Source organism: Diorhabda sublineata, chromosome 7 (assembly GCF_026230105.1).
Source record: "Diorhabda sublineata isolate icDioSubl1.1 chromosome 7, icDioSubl1.1, whole genome shotgun sequence".
Lineage (NCBI taxonomy): Eukaryota > Metazoa > Arthropoda > Insecta > Coleoptera > Chrysomelidae > Diorhabda > Diorhabda sublineata.
The window spans coordinates 32,415,930-32,442,244 of NC_079480.1; the positions used below are offsets into that span (position 1 = coordinate 32,415,930).

Sequence of the window (26,315 nt, forward strand, 5' to 3'; positions counted from 1 at the left end):
AATGCCATGATGCAAATGATTATTTGGATTTTGTAAAATACAGACTTCTAAGGCAAGTTTTATAATTTGACAAAAACGTCATTTTTTAAGGACTGTCTCAAACTATAAATGACAATTATTTTTTATTGTAAAAGACAGTCTTCTAAGAAATAAACAGTTTTCTAAACCATCCCATGTTTTTAGGACAGTCTCTACAGAAAAATGCCATGATACAAATGATGGTTTGGTTTTTGTAAAATACAGACTTCTAAGGCAAGTTTTATAATTTGGCAAACCGTCATTATTTACGACAGTCTGAAACTACAAATGACGATTTTTTATTGTAAAAGACAGTCTTCTCAGAAATAAACAGTTTTCTAAACCATCCCATGTTTTTATGACAGTCTCTACAGAAAAATGCCATGATACAAATGATTATTTCGATTTTGGAAAATACAGTCTTCTAAGGCAAGTTTTATAATTTGGCAAAACGTCATTTTTTAAGGACTGTCTCAAACTATAAATGACAATTATTTTTTATTGTAAAAGACAGTCTTCTAAGGTATAGACAGTTTTCTAAGCCATCCCATGTCTTTATGACAGTCTCTACAGAAAAATGCCATGATGCAAATGATTATTTGGATTTTGTAAAATACAGATTTCTAAGGCAAGTTTTATAATTTCACAAAAACGTCATTTTTTAAGGACTGTCTCAAACTATAAATGACAATTATTTTTTATTGTAAAAGACAGTCTTCTAAGAAATAAACAGTTTTCTAAACCATCCCATGTTTTTATGACAGTCTCTACAGAAAAATGCCATGATGCAAATGATGGTTTGGATTTTGTGAAATACAGTCTTCTAAGGCAAGTTTTATAATTTGGCAAAACGTCATTATTTACGACAGTCTGAAACTACAAATGAAGATTTTTTATTGTAAAAGACAGTCTTCTAAGAAATAAACAGTTTTCTAAACCATCACATGTTTTTAGGACAGTCTCTACAGAAAAATGCCACGATGCAAATGATTATTTGGATTTTGTAAAATACAGTCTTATAAGGCAAGTTTTATAATTTAGCAAAACGTTATTATTTACGACAGTCTGAAACTACAAATGACGATTTTTTATTGTAAAAGACAGTCTTCTAAGGTATAGACAGTTTTCTAAGCCATCCCATGTCTTTATGACAGTCTCTACAGAAAATTGCCATGATGCAAATGATGGTTTGGATTTTGTGAAATACAGTCTTCTAAGACAAGTTTTATAATTTGGCAAACCGTCATTATTTACGACAGTCTGAAACTACAAATGACGATTTTTTATTGTAAAAGACAGTCTTCTAAGAAATAAACAGTTTTCTAAACCATCACATGTTTTTAGGACAGTCGCTACAGAAAAATGCCATGATGCAAATGATGGTTTGGATTTTGTAAAATACAGACTTCTAAGGCAAGTTTTATAATTTGGCAAACCGTCATTATTTACGACAGTCTGAAACTACAAATGACGATTTTTTATTGTAAAAGACAGTCTTCTAAGAAATAAACAGTTTTCTAAACCATCACATGTTTTTATGACAGTCTCTACAGAAAAATGCCATGATGCAAATGATTATTTGGATTTTGTAAAATACAGACTTCTAAGGCAAGTTTTATAATTTGACAAAAACGTCATTTTTTAAGGACTGTCTCAAACTATAAATGACAATTATTTTTTATTGTAAAAGACAGTCTTCTAAGAAATAAACAGTTTTCTAAACCATCCCATGTTTTTATGACAGTCTCTACAGAAAAATGCCATGATACAAATGATTATTTCGATTTTGGAAAATACAGTCTTCTAAGGCAAGTTTTATAATTTGGCAAAACGTCATTATTTACGACAGTCTGAAACTACAAATGACGATTTTTTATTGTAAAAGACAGTCTTCTAAGAAATAAACAGTTTTCTAAACCATCCCATGTTTTTATGACAGTCTCTACAGAAAAATGCCATGATACAAATGATTATTTCGATTTTGGAAAATACAGTCTTCTAAGGCAAGTTTTATAATTTGGCAAAACGTCATTATTTACGACAGTCTGAAACTTTTGTTTTTATATATTTTAAAAAAAGAGAAATATATTCTAGGGGGTGGCACGCTATCTTGATACTCAAGATATATTAATTAAATTCCTAGAATTTCATTGCATAACAACGGAAATTTTTGAGGTGGTCAGAATGTATTTTTTTATAAGTTACCCCCCTTAACAGACCTTGACAAATTTCATGAGAATTTCAGTAAAAACTTTCTACAAATTTATCATAATTTTCAAACAGTGTCATGATTTCCGTGGCACGTAAGATTTAAATGTATGATGTTGTTATTTACTAAATTGCGTATAACAGTAAATGCAATTTATAAAATATTTATTTTACGTTGAATTTTGTCTGTTTACTGCTTATTTATTATAAGAATTATTATAAACATGAACGGAATTTATGAGTTATCCATTGATTCGGGAAGTTCTTTTCAACTGTTAGCTACAGACTTAGAACCTATATAAATGATTCACATTGTATATAGCAAAAATAACAGTTATAACAACACAATGATCAAAATTACATCACGCTATATTTAAATTTATAAATAATTTTATCACTATCTCGATTTATTTACTTTTTTTTTAATATAAAACCGAAATTAACGTTAACGATTTTACCTTATTCAGAGCTGGTAGTCTTAACCTTTCCAGACCAGAAACTTTTCCGGGTGCCAAATGATCTCCGTTGCCCCAAGCTCCAATTCGGTCTCTTTCCATCGTACTGATGATCCTTTTATTATTGGCAGACACTAATTGCGAACTGAAACAATTATCAAAGTCAACGATCTACCGCAACAACGATACTGACTATTCTGGTATTAGTTATAGGAATTCACGGTTTTATGTTAGTTCCTAAACAGCGTTGCCATATTTATTTTCACATTTGAATCGATTCCATTCGAGATAATACATGTACGAAATGATATTATTATTGTTATCAGAAAAAATATTTATTTCAGCGTATCAGATTTGATTCAAAACAATTACTATCTATAATCAATTTATTATTACTACAACGAATAATTCACGTATAATAAAAAACTACAATGGGTCTCATTATTTTTATTACATATTTCATATTTTCCCCGGTCTTATACAAGGTGTTTGTATATTCGATCGACAACGCTCTATCACAGAGAGATCTCAATAAATAATTTTAATAAAATTTAAATAAAAAATTTGTCATAAATCTAGAACGCATTTTTTTTTTCAAATTTGGCGACTTTGATATTTTGACATAAACAAACTTTGGAAAAATTTAACCAGTGGCGCGCTGTCAGTGGTAATTGTCACCTTTTCCTCTCTATATTTTCTACGCCACTGGAACAAATTGCCTGATTATTTTTAATTAAAAAACTAATAACTTTTTATAAAATTATAATCTAGTAGACACATGTCCGATTTTTGATAATTCATTACACTCCATGTATTTGAGACGATCTTGCTAGATTAAATCATAGAATTTTGAATTAGTTTTTTCATTAATTTTGCTGTTATAAAATGAATTTTTAATTTGAAGAGTTGACCGATGTGTTAATGATTTCGCAATCGTCGAATTTCACATCATTCTACATTTGCAAATATTGAAAGAAAGCTGAAAGAAGCCGGAAACTTGTTAATGATGCTGGAAAGCAACTTACAACAAGGACTGTGCATCTGGAAGAGAAAATATTAAATAATATTTTTGAAAGACCATCTTTAAATACTCGGATCATTCTACTGTATGGAAAGTTTTAAAAGAACAAGTGTCACATCCATACAAATTGGCCAGTGTTCAAGCATTAGAACCTAGAGATTTTCATGTGCGTACGGAATTTTAAAACTTGTATTTACAAAAATGTCTTGAAAATCGAAATTTTTCAAAATATGTATTGGATATCAACAAGCCTGGGATGAAGGGGATTTCAGCATGAATATTCGGTTGATGTGTGGTTGGGTATGATTGGAGATTGTTTACATTTTACCAAATAAATTAAATGGAGCAATTTATCTGCGCTTTCTGGAACAAATGTTAGATGAATTGTTGGAGAATGTACCCTTGTATATTAGAAAACACATGTGTTCATTTTGCTGCAACGTCAAGAAATTACTTAAGCGGACGTTGTAGGGAATTGGTCGGGGTGGACCCAATTGTTGGCCTCCAAGATCACATGACTTAAATCCTATCGATTTTTTTATATGGGTCTATATGAAGTCCTCAGTGTACGAAATAATCATCGAATTTGAACAAGATCTAATAGCTGGAATTCAAGCAGAAATCATTGAATCTACTTATATACTAATTATTACCTATCACCATTACTTATAATTTTGTTACTTATTGGAATATTGGAATTTTATTTTATTTGTATCTTTATTTAGTTATTTCCATGTTTGTTTTTTAGTTTTTACAAGCTTTTGTCTAAAAATTGTAACAATTTTTTGACAATAAAGCTTTAGAGTTTCTTTTTGTGTAACTCGCACTGGTTCATCAATAGGAGAAAATTTTTTCTCAAAAACTCTGCTTCAACGACTCCTATTGGTGAACCAGTGCGGGTTAAGCAAAAAAATTCTGAGGGCATAAAAGGTCCATCAAACTGATTTGCGTTATTGTAAAAATTAAATATCAGAACTTTGAAAAAAAAATTTGTTACATGCATTTTGATTTGTTGAATTTTATATTTAAATTGTAAGTACTTAAAATTGATATTAAGAGCTCAAACTTGGTGAAATATGTAGGTTAATATTTTGATTAAGCATCCAAAAAAGAAATGAATCAGCCTAATAACTACTTTGGTATTTAATATTTATTTTCGAAGTTGTTCAGCTACTTGAACAGTGTTTTTGTTTACAGTACGAATATGTTCCAGTGGTATACGAGGTTCGGTTATTAAATAACGAAACTGCGAGCCTAGAGGGCGTCCTAGACGGATGGGGTAAAAAACGAATAGTGCGTTGGGTATCAGGGATCAGTTTATTTTCCTGCAGTCTTCATCTTACTGTCCATTGACTAATAATGGTTGTAAATCACCTTCTGCTTGATCCAAGTCGCCTGTAAAAGGATCCAGTCTCGTACTGGTACATTTATCAAATCGTTGCGTGGGTCATATCCGATTATTAAGCCGGACAAGTTTTTATTCGATTAAAGCAATAACTTCAGAGGCTTTTGTGGTGTATGTTATTTTCACCACATAAACACGTTATATTTATTTATCGGTTGCTACATATTTAAATGATAAGCCTTGTCGATAAACTTAAATATATAAAGCTTACAATGGGGCACTCAAGTTTATTACAATTAGGACGATCATAATATATAAATGTACGAAGTATTGGATGTTTTGGTTAGGTTATAAATTTAGGTTAATAAATTTAATTATTGATATTTATAAAAAAATTGTAGTTTACCTCTAAATCCTATTAACGCATGATTTTCGTATTTTTTTCTGAAAAATTCTCCGACACAGACTCTAGTAGTTTCACTAAAGCCCATATCTTATTTTGTTAATTAACATTCATATAATGAAATAAACACCAGCTGAATATTTTTCTATTTCTTCAATTCATAATTACCTTTTTGAACTCTATGTTTCTCTGACCTCAATATATTGAGAATTGGCAAGAAAAATTTTAAATATAATCCAATATAACCTGTAGGTATTGACACTTGTCAATATTTGGCATTGACTATTTACGTAATGAATGAATACCGAATCCATGGAAGGGTAGGAATATGAAGTAAATCGATCTGTCAGTATCTATGTAGATACTTTCAGGGACTTTTGTATACTTTAACAAATTAAATTTGACTTTGGCGTATCCGGTAAACATAGGGAATGCATAAAAATGATATAATATTAATATGAAATCAAATTTTATGCCAAAATTGTAGCGCATAAACAATTCAATCATTTATACACTAATAATAATAATTCGTCGACTGATTTCAGTTTTTCTTTACATGTTTTTCGGGACTACTCGATAAATGGATTTATTTATTTAGTCTAGTTAATTCAGTAATTCGTTTTTAAACATATTTAAAATGTTCACGATTCGATGTTTTCGTTGGTAAACAGTGGAGATGATGAGTCCAAGTGGACTGACGGTTTGTTAGATGTTAATTTGGCATAAGTGCCGTGCGTATTTATGAAATATTGGCTCTAGAAAATCGAAAAAATGGATGGATTTTAATGATATTGGTCTCAAAATGTTCCATTTTACGGCGGATTTATAAAAAAAATTAGTAGAAATAGCTGGAATGAAAAGTTCTCATAGTTTTACTGTTTTAAATCGTAAAAAAAAAACGGTTTTGCAAAATAATCCTTTACAAAAAATTATCTCATTATCAGATAAAGTTCTTATATATTTTTTTTGTATTCTACATAAATTAATAAACAATTTAAAAAAAAATCCAAAAAGAATTAGTTTTTCAGTTTTTATAGCTTAAAATGAAATCGATGAAAAACAATCAATTTTCGTGAATAGTTTCGTACTATATTCTTCAATGTTAATAGTTTTTGGACCATTAAAAATCGAAAAATAGATAAATTTTATAATTTTTGTCTCAAAATGTTCCATTTTACGACGAATTTATGAAAAACACGGGGGGTAGTGGCTGAATTTGCGGTTTTTAATAGTTTTAAAACTTAAATAGTAGAAAAACTTTTTTTTTCTCAAAATATTCATTTTTTTATGTAAATTGCGAAAAAAATATACGAACTTGATTCCATGTTAGAAACAGTTACGAAGTATTATATGTAGAAAGTCAGTTTTTTGCATTTAAAGTCATGAAACTGTAAAAAATATTTATTTTTTTTTTAATTTTCGTATTTTTTTTATAAATCCGCCGTAAAATGGAACATTTTGAGACCAAGATCATTAAAATCCATCCATTTTTCGATTTTCTAGAGCCAACCTAACCTAACCTGACCTAACCAAAAAACCAGGTGACCGCGAAAGTGTATAATTACCATAATTTTTTGCAAAACCGTTTTTTTTACGATTTAAAACAGTAAAACTATGAGAAATTTTCATTCCAGCTATTTCTACTAATTTTTTTTATAAATCCGCCGTAAAATGGGACATTTTGTGACCAAGATCATTAAAATCCATCCATTTTTCGATTTTCTAGAGCCAACCTAACCTAACCTGACCTAACCAAAAAACCAGGTGACCGCGAAAGTGTATAATTACCATAATTTTTTGCAAAACCGTTTTTTTTACGATTTAAAACAGTAAAACTATGAGAAATTTTCATTCCAGCTATTTCTACTAATTTTTTTTATAAATCCGCCGTAAAATGGGACATTTTGTGACCAAGATCATTAAAATCCATCCATTTTTCGATTTTCTAGAGCCAACCTAACCTAACCTGACCTAACCAAAAAACCAGGTGACCGCGAAAGTGTATAATTACCATAATTTTTTGCAAAACCGTTTTTTTTACGATTTAAAACAGTAAAACTATGAGAAATTTTCATTCCAGCTATTTCTACTAATTTTTTTTATAAATCCGCCGTAAAATGGGACATTTTGTGACCAAGATCATTAAAATCCATCCATTTTTCGATTTTCTAGAGCCAACCTAACCTAACCTGACCTAACCAAAAAACCAGGTGACCGCGAAAGTGTATAATTACCATAATTTTTTGCAAAACCGTTTTTTTTACGATTTAAAACAGTAAAACTATGAGAAATTTTCATTCCAGCTATTTCTACTAATTTTTTTTATAAATCCGCCGTAAAATGGGACATTTTGTGACCAAGATCATTAAAATCCATCCATTTTTCGATTTTCTAGAGCCAACCTAACCTAACCTGACCTAACCAAAAAACCAGGTGACCGCGAAAGTGTATAATTACCATAATTTTTTGCAAAACCGTTTTTTTTACGATTTAAAACAGTAAAACTATGAGAAATTTTCATTCCAGCTATTTCTACTAATTTTTTTTATAAATCCGCCGTAAAATGGGACATTTTGTGACCAAGATCATTAAAATCCATCCATTTTTCGATTTTCTAGAGCCAACCTAACCTAACCTAACCTAACCAAAAAACCAGGTGACCGCGAAAGTGTATAATTACCATAATTTTTTGCAAAACCGTTTTTTTTACGATTTAAAACAGTAAAACTATGAGAAATTTTCATTCCAGCTATTTCTACTAATTTTTTTTATAAATCCGCCGTAAAATGGGACATTTTGTGACCAAGATCATTAAAATCCATCCATTTTTCGATTTTCTAGAGCCAACCTAACCTAACCTGACCTAACCAAAAAACCAGGTGACCGCGAAAGTGTATAATTACCATAATTTTTTGCAAAACCGTTTTTTTTACGATTTAAAACAGTAAAACTATGAGAAATTTTCATTCCAGCTATTTCTACTAATTTTTTTTATAAATCCGCCGTAAAATGGGACATTTTGTGACCAAGATCATTAAAATCCATCCATTTTTCGATTTTCTAGAGCCAACCTAACCTAACCTAACCTAACCAAAAAACCAGGTGACCGCGAAAGTGTATAATTACCATAATTTTTTGCAAAACCGTTTTTTTTACGATTTAAAACAGTAAAACTATGAGAAATTTTCATTCCAGCTATTTCTACTAATTTTTTTTATAAATCCGCCGTAAAATGGGACATTTTGTGACCAAGATCATTAAAATCCATCCATTTTTCGATTTTCTAGAGCCAACCTAACCTAACCTGACCTAACCAAAAAACCAGGTGACCGCGAAAGTGTATAATTACCATAATTTTTTGCAAAACCGTTTTTTTTACGATTTAAAACAGTAAAACTATGAGAAATTTTCATTCCAGCTATTTCTACTAATTTTTTTTATAAATCCGCCGTAAAATGGGACATTTTGTGACCAAGATCATTAAAATCCATCCATTTTTCGATTTTCTAGAGCCAACCTAACCTAACCTAACCTAACCAAAAAACCAGGTGACCGCGAAAGTGTATAATTACCATAATTTTTTGCAAAACCGTTTTTTTTACGATTTAAAACAGTAAAACTATGAGAAATTTTCATTCCAGCTATTTCTACTAATTTTTTTTATAAATCCGCCGTAAAATGGGACATTTTGTGACCAAGATCATTAAAATCCATCCATTTTTCGATTTTCTAGAGCCAACCTAACCTAACCTAACCTAACCAAAAAACCAGGTGACCGCGAAAGTGTATAATTACCATAATTTTTTGCAAAACCGTTTTTTTTTACGATTTAAAACAGTAAAACTATGAGAAATTTTCATTCCAGCTATTTCTACTAATTTTTTTTATAAATCCGCCGTAAAATGGGACATTTTGTGACCAAGATCATTAAAATCCATCCATTTTTCGATTTTCTAGAGCCAACCTAACCTAACCTGACCTAACCAAAAAACCAGGTGACCGCGAAAGTGTATAATTACCATAATTTTTTGCAAAACCGTTTTTTTTTACGATTTAAAACAGTAAAACTATGAGAAATTTTCATTCCAGCTATTTCTACTAATTTTTTTTATAAATCCGCCGTAAAATGGGACATTTTGTGACCAAGATCATTAAAATCCATCCATTTTTCGATTTTCTAGAGCCAACCTAACCTAACCTAACCTAACCAAAAAACCAGGTGACCGCGAAAGTGTATAATTACCATAATTTTTTGCAAAACCGTTTTTTTTACGATTTAAAACAGTAAAACTATGAGAAATTTTCATTCCAGCTATTTCTACTAATTTTTTTTATAAATCCGCCGTAAAATGGGACATTTTGTGACCAAGATCATTAAAATCCATCCATTTTTCGATTTTCTAGAGCCAACCTAACCTAACCTGACCTAACCAAAAAACCAGGTGACCGCGAAAGTGTATAATTACCATAATTTTTTGCAAAACCGTTTTTTTTACGATTTAAAACAGTAAAACTATGAGAAATTTTCATTCCAGCTATTTCTACTAATTTTTTTTATAAATCCGCCGTAAAATGGGACATTTTGTGACCAAGATCATTAAAATCCATCCATTTTTCGATTTTCTAGAGCCAACCTAACCTAACCTAACCTAACCAAAAAACCAGGTGACCGCGAAAGTGTATAATTACCATAATTTTTTGCAAAACCGTTTTTTTTACGATTTAAAACAGTAAAACTATGAGAAATTTTCATTCCAGCTATTTCTACTAATTTTTTTTATAAATCCGCCGTAAAATGGGACATTTTGTGACCAAGATCATTAAAATCCATCCATTTTTCGATTTTCTAGAGCCAACCTAACCTAACCTGACCTAACCAAAAAACCAGGTGACCGCGAAAGTGTATAATTACCATAATTTTTTGCAAAACCGTTTTTTTACGATTTAAAACAGTAAAACTATGAGAAATTTTCATTCCAGCTATTTCTACTAATTTTTTTTATAAATCCGCCGTAAAATGGGACATTTTGTGACCAAGATCATTAAAATCCATCCATTTTTCATTTTCTAGAGCCAACCTAACCAAACCAAAAAACCAGGTGACCGCGAAAGTGTATAATTACCATAATTTTTTGCAAAACCGTTTTTTTTACGATTTAAAACAGTAAAACTATGAGAAATTTTGATTCCAGCTATTTCTACTAATTTTTTTTATAAATCCGCCGTAAAATGGGACATTTTGTGACCAAGATCATTAAAATCCATCTATTTTTCGATTTTCTACAGCCAAAAAACCAGGTGACCGCGAAAGTGTATAATTACCATAATTTTTTGCAAAACCGTTTTTTTTTACGATTTAAAACAGTAAAACTATGAGAAATTTTCATTCCAGCTATTTCTACTAATTTTTTTTATAAATCCGCCGTAAAATGGGACATTTTGTGACCAAGATCATTAAAATCCATCCATTTTTCGATTTTCTAGAGCCAACCTAACCTAACCTGACCTAACCAAAAAACCAGGTGACCGCGAAAGTGTATAATTACCATAATTTTTTGCAAAACCGTTTTTTTTACGATTTAAAACAGTAAAACTATGAGAAATTTTCATTCCAGCTATTTCTACTAATTTTTTTTATAAATCCGCCGTAAAATGGGACATTTTGTGACCAAGATCATTAAAATCCATCCATTTTTCGATTTTCTAGAGCCAACCTAACCTAACCTGACCTAACCAAAAAACCAGGTGACCGCGAAAGTGTATAATTACCATAATTTTTTGCAAAACCGTTTTTTTTTACGATTTAAAACAGTAAAACTATGAGAAATTTTCATTCCAGCTATTTCTACTAATTTTTTTTATAAATCCGCCGTAAAATGGGACATTTTGTGACCAAGATCATTAAAATCCATCCATTTTTCGATTTTCTAGAGCCAACCTAACCTAACCTAACCTAACCAAAAAACCAGGTGACCGCGAAAGTGTATAATTACCATAATTTTTTGCAAAACCGTTTTTTTTACGATTTAAAACAGTAAAACTATGAGAAATTTTCATTCCAGCTATTTCTACTAATTTTTTTTATAAATCCGCCGTAAAATGGGACATTTTGTGACCAAGATCATTAAAATCCATCCATTTTTCGATTTTCTAGAGCCAACCTAACCTAACCTGACCTAACCAAAAAACCAGGTGACCGCGAAAGTGTATAATTACCATAATTTTTTGCAAAACCGTTTTTTTTACGATTTAAAACAGTAAAACTATGAGAAATTTTCATTCCAGCTATTTCTACTAATTTTTTTTATAAATCCGCCGTAAAATGGGACATTTTGTGACCAAGATCATTAAAATCCATCCATTTTTCGATTTTCTAGAGCCAACCTAACCTAACCTAACCTAACCAAAAAACCAGGTGACCGCGAAAGTGTATAATTACCATAATTTTTTGCAAAACCGTTTTTTTTTACGATTTAAAACAGTAAAACTATGAGAAATTTTCATTCCAGCTATTTCTACTAATTTTTTTTATAAATCCGCCGTAAAATGGGACATTTTGTGACCAAGATCATTAAAATCCATCCATTTTTCGATTTTCTAGAGCCAACCTAACCTAACCTGACCTAACCAAAAAACCAGGTGACCGCGAAAGTGTATAATTACCATAATTTTTTGCAAAACCGTTTTTTTTACGATTTAAAACAGTAAAACTATGAGAAATTTTCATTCCAGCTATTTCTACTAATTTTTTTTATAAATCCGCCGTAAAATGGGACATTTTGTGACCAAGATCATTAAAATCCATCCATTTTTCGATTTTCTAGAGCCAACCTAACCTAACCTGACCTAACCAAAAAACCAGGTGACCGCGAAAGTGTATAATTACCATAATTTTTTGCAAAACCGTTTTTTTTTACGATTTAAAACAGTAAAACTATGAGAAATTTTCATTCCAGCTATTTCTACTAATTTTTTTTATAAATCCGCCGTAAAATGGGACATTTTGTGACCAAGATCATTAAAATCCATCCATTTTTCGATTTTCTAGAGCCAACCTAACCTAACCTGACCTAACCAAAAAACCAGGTGACCGCGAAAGTGTATAATTACCATAATTTTTTGCAAAACCGTTTTTTTACGATTTAAAACAGTAAAACTATGAGAAATTTTCATTCCAGCTATTTCTACTAATTTTTTTTATAAATCCGCCGTAAAATGGGACATTTTGTGACCAAGATCATTAAAATCCATCCATTTTTCATTTTCTAGAGCCAACCTAACCAAACCAAAAAACCAGGTGACCGCGAAAGTGTATAATTACCATAATTTTTTGCAAAACCGTTTTTTTTACGATTTAAAACAGTAAAACTATGAGAAATTTTGATTCCAGCTATTTCTACTAATTTTTTTTATAAATCCGCCGTAAAATGGGACATTTTGTGACCAAGATCATTAAAATCCATCTATTTTTCGATTTTCTACAGCCAAAAAACCAGGTGACCGCGAAAGTGTATAATTACCATAATTTTTTGCAAAACCGTTTTTTTTACGATTTAAAACAGTAAAACTATGAGAAATTTTCATTCCAGCTATTTCTACTAATTTTTTTTATAAATCCGCCGTAAAATGGGACATTTTGTGACCAAGATCATTAAAATCCATCCATTTTTCGATTTTCTAGAGCCAACCTAACCTAACCTGACCTAACCAAAAAACCAGGTGACCGCGAAAGTGTATAATTACCATAATTTTTTGCAAAACCGTTTTTTTACGATTTAAAACAGTAAAACTATGAGAAATTTTCATTCCAGCTATTTCTACTAATTTTTTTTATAAATCCGCCGTAAAATGGGACATTTTGTGACCAAGATCATTAAAATCCATCCATTTTTCATTTTCTAGAGCCAACCTAACCAAACCAAAAAACCAGGTGACCGCGAAAGTGTATAATTACCATAATTTTTTGCAAAACCGTTTTTTTTACGATTTAAAACAGTAAAACTATGAGAAATTTTGATTCCAGCTATTTCTACTAATTTTTTTTATAAATCCGCCGTAAAATGGAACATTTTGAGACCAAGATCATTAAAATCCATCTATTTTTCGATTTTCTACAGCCAAAAAACCAGGTGACCGCGAAAGTGTATAATTACCATAATTTTTTGCAAAACCGTTTTTTTTACGATTTAAAACAGTAAAACTATGAGAAATTTTGATTCCAGCTATTTCTACTAATTTTTTTTATAAATCCGCCGTAAAATGGAACATTTTGAGACCAAGATCATTAAAATCCATCTATTTTTCGATTTTCTACAGCCAAAAAACCAGGTGACCGCGAAAGTGTATAATTACCATAATTTTTTGCAAAACCGTTTTTTTTACGATTTAAAACAGTAAAACTATGAGAAATTTTGATTCCAGCTATTTCTACTAATTTTTTTTATAAATCCGCCGTAAAATGGGACATTTTGTGACCAAGATCATTAAAATCCATCTATTTTTCGATTTTCTACAGCCAAAAAACCAGGTGACTGTGAAAGTGCATAATTACCGAAATATTGATTGATCCTCGCACAACTGTCTTCTGCAATTGATATTGAAAGAACTGAAACAGTTTTCCTAAAACTATTCTAATCTGTTTGATTTCAGACAGGGGGTCCACCCACTATCTTTTAGCCAGTGGAGAAGGGGAGGTTCACAAATACCTATTCTCTCAAAATATCTACCGAGCCACGAGATTCTCAACGCTGGGTAGAAATCAGGAAAATATACTACATTAGGAAGTAAAACTTCTTTAGTTGCAGCTGAAAGAGATTTGTTTGGAGAGCTCATTTAGAGAATACCTCTTTAGCTGAAACTACTCTCGTATCTTTGAAAATTCTTTTAGTTTTAATTAAAGAATTAAAGCCTTGTAATTGTAAATTAAAGCCAGTTTTTCCTACAACAAATAATAAGTGAAATAATCACGAAAAGTAAATTAATCTACTGTTTGAACTAACTGATAATTTTTCAGTTGAACTACATGCGCTTTTTCATCGTAAATTGCCCTAACCATAACGACGGTTAATTTTTATATACGACAAAGGATTTTTAAGAGAAAAAGGTTTTGTGGTTTCTTGAGTTAATAGACAAGGACCCATTTCTTTATAATTACCCACGCGATTTAGGCCTACTTTAGAAAAAAGCAACAAAATACCTTCACCCAAACTAAAGCCAGTTCAGAGATATACAATGTAACGGTTTAAGGATAGGTCTTGACCTTAAGGTTCATTATCAAGTATTTTAGAAGACCTTATAGTCCAAGAGCTAGGCTACATAAAAACGGCTCGAAACGGTTCCCAAGATAAGAACCTGAAAATTGTAAATAAAAACAAAAAAACCTTGCAGAGGCGATTGAAAAGTATCGGAAAAACCCCCGGAAAATCGATACGGTTCCCGCGCTCAACTTTTTTCCCAACTATCTTTAGCCCTTAACTAAGAACTGTGCGTAATGGCAGAAGTTTTGGTTTACAAGGTAGGCTAGGCAGAGATTATTTAGTCGGAAAATGTCAACAAATTTGTAAAAAGTGTTTTTTGTACGACTAAGCCTCTAACATTGCTTAAGAATGTTTCTTAACGATTTTTACGTGGAAACAGTTTCGAGTTTTCTCGCAAGTTTTACGCAAACGTTTCACACTGGCAGAGTAGCCATTTGATGATGTACTTGAGTTTTATTTACAACTTTCAGGCTCTTATCTTGGGAGTCGTTTCGAGCTGTTTTTATTTAGCTAGCTCTTCAAGCACTATTACATAGTTTAGACCTACACCATTTATGTGGTCTACTTTCACGTAAATTTATTTTACCAAATCGTCCTCGGAATTCTCTATTAGAGTCAAGGGACCACGAACTACACATTGAATAGATGTATCCAATGAGTAATCAATTTAATCCACGTTAAACACAAAAAAAGAGTGTCGGGAAAGAAGAGAAGGCTCGATCACACATGACCACAATTGATTGCCCTAAACATACTCCTACTAGAAGTAAATTTTAGTCCTTTTCACTTCCATACTTATTACTTTAGAGTCATACTACATAGTAGTGCACAACGATAACATTTTACACCTCGTAGGATATTTCCGAAAATTCTTAAGTTAATTACACTAGATTTGAGTATTTAAAGCAACTAAAGTCTCCAACATTCCACCAATGAAGAGTCAAATGAGTGAGTTTTAATCAATCTTCTTTAAGAGCAAAACATCGCTTCTGTAACTTCTCGATGACGTGTTTGTAGAAGAATTTGTCTTTTGTCTCAAAATAGGCTAAGTTTCAGCAATTGCTTCTTCATTTCAGCTGAATTTCTTATCGGTGAGCAGTTTTTTGAGATCATCGAATAGCCAATAGTCACTGGGGGCTAGATCTGGACTATACGGTGGGTGTAATTCGTTCAATTCAACCATCGTTGCCATCGAGTTGTGATTTTGCACATTGTCTTGGTGTAACAGTTGTTTTTTCTTCGATATATGAGGCCGTTTTTCCTTGATTTTCGCATTCAAACTATCCAACAACTCTATGTAGTATTTGCTATTGATTGTCTATCCATTTTGGAGATAGTCGATGAATAATATTCCATGCGCGTCCCAAAACACTCAAGCCATAACCTTCCCAGCTGACTGTTGTGCCTTTGAACGCTTCGAACCTGGTTCACCGGCTGCAGTCTACTCAAATGATGATCGTTTTGATTCCATAAGGAAGTTATGGATCCATTTTTCATCCATTGTCACTTATCGATGCAAAAAATCTGATTTATGACGTGTAAATATGGCCAAACACTGCTCCGAATCATTAACACTTTGAAAAAGGTTGTTCATAGTCAAATATTCATGCGTAATTATAAACACAGTGAAAAAATGAACACTATAATTTATAATGTAACGTTTTTCGTATTTATTTATTTTCTTTTTATTCGTGGGGTGAATTAATAAATACTATATCTATACGTTATTAATTTATTTACACATACACGATACACTTAACACTTATAATAATTTACTTATAAATATCACTTGAATAGTTTCCGCGATTACTTTCGCTAATTCGTTCTTTTCACTACGACTACTTATTTAAAAATTTTATTCAAAGTTATAGAACAAAAAGAAATACTGTAAATGAACCACCTGCTATACTGAAAAGTTCTCAAAAGAAACATCAAAGTGCGCGTTTGCAATTTATAAAAAATTTGAAGAAGGCGCCGCGCGAATTAGCTCAATTTTTAAAATTCCATAGTAGCTAGACGGGGTAAGCCTAGCGAACTTGTATGTAACTATATTTTTTTCAATAAATTGAATGGAAAAGAGAAAACTTTTTAAATTCATTATGAATTGTATTACATTTCACTTCTTTACTGTTTCCCACTCAATTTTTAATGGCAGAATAATAAATTATGGTGTACATTTTTTTCATTTGCAGCTATTAGTTTTGGGAAAAAAATTCAAGAAAAAAAAATATAATACGATCACCCCCGTATAAAGAAACGTAAATATTGGAAAAATACCCTTAGTAAGTCCTGTTCGAGGTTCAAGAAAATTCCAAGTTTCTAGCATAAGTGAAATTTTAGAAAAAAAAAAATAAAAATTCAATTTTAGTCACCACGTTTTAAGGGTGATATCTCTGAAAAGAGTGAACTGAGAAAATTTTGTTTTAGGAAATACTCATATTAATATACAAACAAGAGAAATAATAGAAATAAAATATTTTGATATTTTAAATGTTAGATATACTGTAAAACCGATAGACGTGGCAACGTAGCGAGTCGAATGATTCTATGTAACCTGCGCTATATCGAAAAACCAGCTGACGGCGACGTAAACTACACCAGGGACGCCAGGCGTCGCAACCACGTCACCGTTTACAAAATATTAATGCTTTAATGGTTTTGGAATAGGTGAAAGTATTTTTTATTAGGTCGAATCTTTTTGTCGGTTTGAAGGTCGACGATATAGATCGATCACTATACTAGAACTACTAGAAATTTATTTATGAAACATTTTTTAAATCAATTACAGTTGTATTATGTAACTGAAATAATTACATTTTTTTTTTCGTTCATGATATATCAAATTCATTATCAGCTTTCTTTAAGTTTGCAACTATTGACTATGTTGCTGTTCATTTTTTTTTTCGTATATCCAAGATATTGGAATCTCAGTACATACAGGGTGTGTCATGATAACTGTGTATATCGTAGTGATTATGCGATATTTTTGACAATTTGTTCCGGGTGGGCATATTCCCTAGGAACGGATTATTTTACAGCTTCGGAGAAATAAAAATTATAACAAAAGTGACTGCGAGAAACACGTGGAAATTATTTTCAGAATTTTAGGTCCACCGAGAAAGGGCGTATTTGAAAATAAAGAATTAAGAAGAAAAAAAATTTAAAATTTACCCAATTAAGTGGCACTTAATATACGATAATCGAATCTTTCAATAAATTTTTTACATTGTTCATTTCACAAGGTGAAATAAGGGGTGAGGGTGAGTGGGAACCTTGTTATGAAAAAATACACGTCAGTCCGGTTCTGTTTAGACGATTTTCAAAAACTTGATATTGTTAAGAAAAGCTTTTTCCCAGCTAAATAAAATATATAAATTCTAAGCAATTTAATTAGCAACATAAATGCTAGAGGGCGTTGCTTTATATATTTTATATAATGTGATTTTTCACACATTTAAATACGAGGTCCGTTTTTTTTCAACCTCCGATAGGCTATTAATAAAATACAATTTCATATAAACCAATAATTTTATTACCAAAACATTGATACATGGTTATTTTTCGACATAATCACCAAGGATATTAAGACATTTGTCTTAACACAAAACAGACTTTGTAACTTCTAGAAATTCCGTAGACAAAGCAGTAATGGTATATCTACGTTTTTTTTAACCCTTCCTGTAAACTCGTTGAACCAGGTCATATAAAACTTGGCCCCCTTCATCATTACACACACACACAGTACCCAACTCATGAAATTTTCCCCATATACACGACTCATTTTCCCATGGATTTCTGCAGCACTAAGGCCTGTAGAAAACGAATCATACTGCGCAATTCACACTTGGCGGGGGCATCAATAATGGCGGACATGTTTACATGGCTGTAGCACAACGCCGACTGACGCCTGAGTGGCGAAGAGTGTGTAGTGCCAGAGCTACATTGCATGTCCGCTCCTTCTGTCCGCGTAGCATATACACGGAGCGATCGGAGGTTGAAAAAAACGGCGCTCACAGAAGCTTAAAGTATATTAAAATTAAAAATAAATAAAACCACATGTTGATATCATTTTTTTATCCGGATATATTAGTACAGAACCCTTACTACTTAATGATTGATAAAATTTTACATACAGATTCTATTTGATGAATTCGACAAAATTTTTATCCAGTACTTTTTTCAAAACTACTTCGTTTGAAAGCTGGAAATTTCGAAACATTTTTATGCGTTCGGTAGCTAAGATGACAAGAAATACAAATAAAAATTTGTTCGACAAAATAACGGGATAGGATATCATCATCCTGTCTGATAGTCAAGCAGCTATTAGAGCTCTAAGCCCAAATATATAAAATCAAAACTCATTTGGAATTACCTAGAAAAATTAAACGAGCTTGGTAAGAAAATTACTCTACAATGGATTCAAAGACACACCGGAGAGAAGGGAAATGAAATAGCTGATAAGCTCGCCCCAATCGTTTTGTAATATCAGCTACAGAAAAATGAAAAAAGCACTGGACCACCTACAGGGTTTGAGACAAGCAAATAATCTTCTGGGAAACTATAACCATATAAATCTGCCGAATGTATCAAGGAGTTCTATCTCCCCAACAAACACCTGAAGACGCTAGATTTTGGTGCACACTAAGGAACTCCAGAGCACTACACCTGGTGCGTTTGAAATAGAAGACGAAGATCTCTGGTAATTGAAGCCATACCACATTCTAGACTTTGTAAAAGGAGTGGGATTAATGGGTCAGCTGTAAACTCGAGTTTTTCAAGAATCGCAGTATGAAAGGGGGACACAATAGATCCTTTGGGTCGCATTGTATGTATCCGAGACCCTAAATCCATATATACATATACAATCCATTAATTCGTAAGCACGCTTCTCCAATTTCAGAAATATCGTTGCACGGCTATCCACTTAGAAATGAGGAGCACGACCTTTAACTACCTACTCAACGTTCAGAATTAGTAAACGGGCTTAATATTTTACAATGCAAAAAAATGCACAATCACTTGCCAATTGAAATCAAATCGATAACATCTTTACCCGCATTTCGCAGTAATTTGAGGGCATATTTAATGGAAAGTACTCTGTAAACGATTTCAATTATAATAATGTTCAATTTTGTAAACTAGTTTTATTTTCCTAATATGTAAATGTGCAGTTTTTGTTTAGAGGTAATTTTTACTAAACATATTCGCTGTAGATCAATATCGAATTAACCTTGAATGAATGGATACTGATTGTTTATTATGATAAATGTTCTGACTGTTTTAAACACACAGTTGGGAGACAGAAATAGCGATATAAGTATTCACGCGGATACACAACGGAAACTTTTTATCTTAACAATAATCGTGAGATATAAGAATCATCGTTTTTTTTTTTTCGATTACTATAAGCGTCACTTAAAATTACAATCATGCCACTTTCAAATTATTAATTCGAAATAACTACATTTTAAACAGAAATTATAATTTACTATCAGAAGTTTTGCTCTAGCCGTGAGGTAGGACGAGGCTCTTGAGCACGTTAAATTTCTATATGGAGCCCAACTAATGTACATATACGAGATTTGCTACTTAAGTTTTGAGATATGGCAACACTGATGTGAATATGTCAAATCTGACATTGCTATCGTGAAGTTTGACATTTCAATGATGAACGTAATCAGAACGTACATAAACGATGTGGATTAAACCAAAAACAGTGTACAGATCAACACGCTTTGACTTTTGGTGATTAAGCACTATCTCGAACCACCGTGTTTGGTTGTTTTTCAGAATTCGATCGTGGTCGTAATAAGATAAATTTCATGAAGGTCGTCCATAATCGGCTATGGTGCCAAAAGACGTCGATGCTGTACGTGAACTGATATTGCAAGATAGTCACGTGACATACCATGAGATTGAGGCATATTTTGGGCATTAGTTCCACTCACAAGGGATTTGTTCGCGTTGGATAACTCATAATTAAACAATGGCTCAAAAAAAGTTCGTGTCCATTGGAGCGTCTATAAGATCGTAATAGGCGACGACACATGAACCCGGAAGCAAAAATCGACTGTATGAGTCTTCCAAAACGAACCAAATCTAACTAAAGTTATTCGTGCACTAAGCAGCAAGTGGTCACCTGTTTTTTCGAAATAATTACACATATGGCCATCTTTCCATTAGAGCAACAAAGAATGGTCAATTCTTCTTCAACCAGTCGCTGAAGAATGAACGCGCGTGCCTGCGGTGTATGTGTACCGTGGATATAGCGGGTTTTCCCATAAGAGGTGTTATTTTGATATTCAAAGAAAAATGCCATTTTTTGAGATAAATGATCGGATATTTATTTCGTTATAAAGAAGAAGGTATGCCGTTAATAATGGAACACAACATCAGCCAAATGGCCGCCACTATTGCGCTTACAGGACCATATCCTTTGCATGCAATTTTCCGTAACCAAATTGCAAAGCGGCTGCCCTATGTCCTCGATAGTCTCACGAATTCCATCTTTGAGGTCTTGAATCGATGTTGGACTGTTGTCGTAGACCTTATCTTTCACGTGGTCCCAAAGGAAAAAGTCGCAAGGTGTTAAATCACAAGATCTCGGTGGCCAATTGTGATCACCTCTTCGAGAGATAACATGGTCCGGAAATTTTTCCCGTAAAAGATCGAGATGGTTTCGTTGCTTGTGTGGCACGTAGCGCCGTCTTGTTGAAAGTAAACGTTGTCCAAATCAATACCATCCAATTCCGGCCATAAAAAATCATTAATCATCTCTCGATAGCGCAATCCATTCACCGTAACTGTTGCTCCAGCCTCATTTTCGAAAAAGTAAGGTCCAATGACACCGCCGCCAGACCATAAGCCGCACCAAACAGTCACGCGTTGAGGATGGAGAGGATTTTCAACAATAACTCTTGGATTTTGCGAGCCCCAGATTCGACAATTTTGTTTATTGACGTAACCACCAAGGTGGAAATGGGCCTCATCAGTTAAGATGATTTTTCGATGAAATTCCGGATCATTTTCATGCATTTCCAGGACCTAATCAGCAAAGACACGACGTTGTTGATGATCGGCCGGCTTGAGTTCTTGTGTTAACTGAACTTTATAGGCCTTAAGACCCAAGTCTTTATGCAAAATACGGTGTAATGACGTTTGTGGAATGGCTAATTCCAAAGAACGACGGAATGGACAAACCTGGGTTTTCTTGGGCTACAGCAGCAATATTCTCAGTTGTTCTTGAGCGACGTACACGGGTTTTATTCTTCACATCACTAACTTGTCCCAACAGCTCAAATTTTTCGACCAATTTCTGTATTGTGGTCCGAGAAGGTGCTTCACTTCGACTCAAAAATGTTTTAGTTTTACGAACCGTCTCTGCCAAACTTTCACCATTTTTATAGTGAATTTTAATAATTTCAATGCGTTGTTGAAGCGTGTATCGTTCCATTTTCATTAATGGCGTAGTTTCTACTTGTCAAATGTCAAAAAATGACAGATTCAAAAGTGACATTTACCGAAATAGCGGGCTGTTCAAAATAACACCTCTTATTGGAAAACCCTTTATGTCGAAGGAAACTAATCTAGTTCTTGGCAGGACAATGATGTTAGAAGCATACGTAAAAAAGGATGTTACGATGGTAAACGTTTCATTATTGTCCAAGCTTGTTCATTTAAAGAATTCGTAGTGTTTAATCATCGTTGTCAGATTACCAATAATTCACAAAGTGGATTGCGAGAAAATACTGATAATAAACTGATCGTTGTTTACTTTGTATACTGGTTTTATAAATATTTAGTTTAGATTTAGTACTTAAGGCAGTATGTACACTGACTAGTTTTAATGGGAATCAACCTCATAGTTAATAGATTCCAAGTGTAACTAATTTACTACTAGACATTTGAATCTCCATTAACCTATTGTCTCAAATTAATTAATTTTTATCCTATATTAATGTGATTTTAAAAGATTATAAATGTCCCTTGTCTACTGGTTTTATAATTATTTACAGTTTTTGTTGTATACGATAAGATTTAGTACTTGAGGCAGTTTGTACGCTGACCAATCGTAATGGGAATCCAACTCATAGTTAAGTGATTCCAAGTGTAACCAATTTGTGACTAGACATTCGAATCTCCATTGTCTCAAATTACTTATATCTATTGATTTGACTCTGAACAACCATAAATATACATTTTATAATTATTTATAGTTATTGTAGACGATAAGGTTTAGTATTTAAGGCAGCTTGTACACGGATATTAGGTTTTTAATAATTCAACATTCGTATTGAAACCAAGTTTAATCATTTTTATTTTGTAATAAATGAGTTACTTCATTCAGAAAAGCAACTTTTACTTCGTAGAAACAAATATGACAAAAAGATCTGTACTATTACAAATTGGTAGAATTAACCGAAAACAAAACTCATCAAGGCCCACTGAAAAGGTCTTGAGTATATGGCAAGAGACATTGGAACATTGTAGTGCATGTGTTTGGGTACTTGTGTAGAAATACCGAAAAAAAAAATAGCAAATTGGAAGATTAGTTTTCTTGTGATCGAAATTTGTTAAATATAGACATTGAACAAGTGATAATAAATACTGGTGAAGACAGTTAAGAATCAGATGAACTCTCAAGTAAAATAAAAATAGATTGTAAACAATTTTAATGAATCTAGTTCATTCAATGAATCTTGTTAATTGAAATTAATAGAGTTCATTTATTCGTAATTTGTGTTTTTAAAAATAAATTTTCAAAAGTTAAATATATAATTCCCTCTAGTAATTAGCATGGCTAATATTTATTTTGGAATTTGTAACTATTCACCCAGTACAGCTAAATGATATGATATGATATAACAAAAAATTAAAAAATTCGAATTTCTTTGTTAATTACCTTTGGAATGTTTGTCACATTATTTCTACTGAGTCGAGAGAAATTTTGATTTGACGCATATGAATATTGTTGTTTACGTATTCCAGTTCTGATTATTACATTAATAAATGAATGAATGATTCAAGGTGTTTGCATAGCGTCATCCCATATATTTTTTTTTCGGTTTTCCGATTAAAGTAATTTTGAAAACTTTTATCCTTAAATAAACAATTTCGCGAAAGTTGAATGATGGTAATCAACAATTTTCCGTTGACAATCAATTAATTTAGTGCCATGCAATTATGATGAATGTCACATAAAAGTGAACTATAAAATTCGTTAATACATTATTTTCTACTTAATTGGATACATCGAATCTAATTAAAAACAATGGCCATTACGGCATTCTAATTAGAGTATTACCTTTGGACTTTATTAATTGAATTAACGCTGAAATCAAACATGGTGTTTGTTTTAGATTTAATTTAGGGGAACCTTGGTAGAATCGAATTTAAAAAAAAATTTGATCCAACCTTTTTTGCATTCAACTCGCGATAAGTAAGCGAAAAATCAATTCCATATTTGCAAGAAAACTGACGTATTATTCATTAAAAATTTATCTGGGTCGTGTATTCAGCACTTCCGGACCGTGTGTTCACGGCCTAAAGCACAATTTCATATCTACCGTTTCGCGAATAGAAACCTCAGCAATGTCAATAGCATCTTGTACAACAACATTCAATAAACAACTTTTTCGCCATTTAAATTGATGGTACTAAATTACCATAGTATTTATGGAGATAAGCGTTGGTTTGAGAGATGATTTATTTCAGCAAAATATTCAGTTTTTTCTCCTTATATCACGATGTGGTTATTCACTTTTTGACGGGAAGAGGAAATTGAAAAAATTACACATTTGTGGTTATAGGCGAGCGGCAAAACCCCAAAAAGACGCTTAGAAAAACGGAGAAGTGACCAGATTCGTACTAATGACTAAAAGTAGTCGATTCTGCATGTTTTCGAGGTCGCTGAATTTAATTATTTCCAATTTAATTTCAGGGAACCTTATCAGAATCGAATTTTAAGATCAGTCATAATACCATAAATAACATTTTCCAAAATTTTCCGCTCGGAAATTTCGGACAGCTATTGATACTTTACCAAATAGTTGAAAAATTAAATTTTCATAAAGAAATATTTATTTTTCGCTGACTTGTCGCGAAAAATGATGACTCAACGTTTGAAAATTTTTCTAAAAATTCGATTCTATGGTTTATTTCAGAAAGGTATAGAGTAATAAAACCTCATTAAGTATGCAAAGGAACCACAGAGTAACCCAACGAATATTTAAGCCACTTTCATAGTTTGGCATTGATTCCATTGTAAAATTCGTTCTTTTTATCAAGTACAGATAGTACCACCCTGGGTTGGGATCAATTTATGTGTTTAGCCTATTGTTATCCATTCACAAACACTGAAAATAGTGTGCCAAAGGCGTGCCAGTAGGACACTCTTAAAAAGGAAAGAATTCTATTTTAACAGAAGGCAATAAAAAATACATAATATTCTTCATCATCTTCTCTTGACGTTATAATTAACACACACCTATGACCGACACCGAAATTGAGCCGAACTGGATGGAATTCCCCATTTTATTAGTCTACACCTTTATGAAATAGACTATAACAAGGTTCCCTCAAATTTAAGTTGAAACAAACTTCATATTCGGATTCAGCAACCACGAAAGCATATAGATATACTACGAGTCATTAGTACGAATCTGATCACTTCTTCATGTTTTTAAGCAGCTTTTTGGGGGTTTGCATTTTTTAATTTCCTCTTCCGTTCCTGTCAAAAAGTGAATCTTGTAAGAACTTGAATAGGTTGCGTCATTCAGTTTGTGTTCAACGGCTAACATTGACCACCACCTCGCGATTTGAGAAGAAAAAACTAAATCATCTCTCAAACCAACGCTTATCTCCATAAATACTATGGTAATTTAGTACCATCAATTTAAATGGTTTACTGAATAATTTTAAAGTACTACAAGCACGGAAGATCCCTTTGATATTACAGAGGTTTCTACTCCCGAAACGATGGATATAACGTTATCCAATAGGGCATTGAAAGTGCAAAAAATTGTGCTTTAGGCCGTGAACGCACGGTCCGTCCGGAAGAAAGTTTTCCATCAAACAACTGGTTATTTTTTAGGCGCTTCGCTACCGAAAAAAGTAAAAACGCTTCAGAATTATTTGGTTAGGTTAGGTTAGAGAGGAGAGAACTTTATGACGCATTCTGTTTCCAACTATTGTGCAAGGTCTGTGTGATCATTTAACGAACTTATATAGCAGATATTCCTGTTTTTATTATTTTCCTTGTATAATTTTTTGTCCCAAAGTTCAGGCATTTCTTGTACCGGATGGGCAGCTAAGAACAGCCTTCAGTCATATCTCAGGAATGGATTATAACCACTGACTCCGAGAAGCGCTTGGAGATTATTTTCAGAATTTTAAGTCCACCACTAGAGGACGTGTTTGAAAACATGAACTTGAAAAAAAAAACAAAATTTTTAAAATTGTACACGATTGAGTATCCTTCTACGGTAAAAAGGAGATTGAGAGAAGTTGGCCTTTTTAGAAGAAAATGTATGAGTATTACGTTCTGGCTAGCGCCTTATCGGTCCAGAATAACAACGATCCTAAAAATTCCTCGAAGCAATGCGAAGAG

The 26,315-nt window shown here is 32.2% G+C and overlaps 1 protein-coding gene across 2 annotated transcripts in view; it reads right to left on the reverse strand.

The window, feature by feature from the left end:
• The window catches only part of LOC130446962 (NADP-dependent malic enzyme-like), a 56,302-nt gene that overhangs the window by 24,024 nt on the left and 5,963 nt on the right, over nt 1-26,315 (reverse strand). For both annotated transcript variants that reach the window (XM_056783524.1, XM_056783525.1), the window contains exon 2: nt 2,685-2,826. In XM_056783524.1, the coding sequence (XP_056639502.1) occupies nt 2,685-2,826 (142 nt within the window). The remainder of the gene's footprint in view (nt 1-2,684; nt 2,827-26,315) is intronic.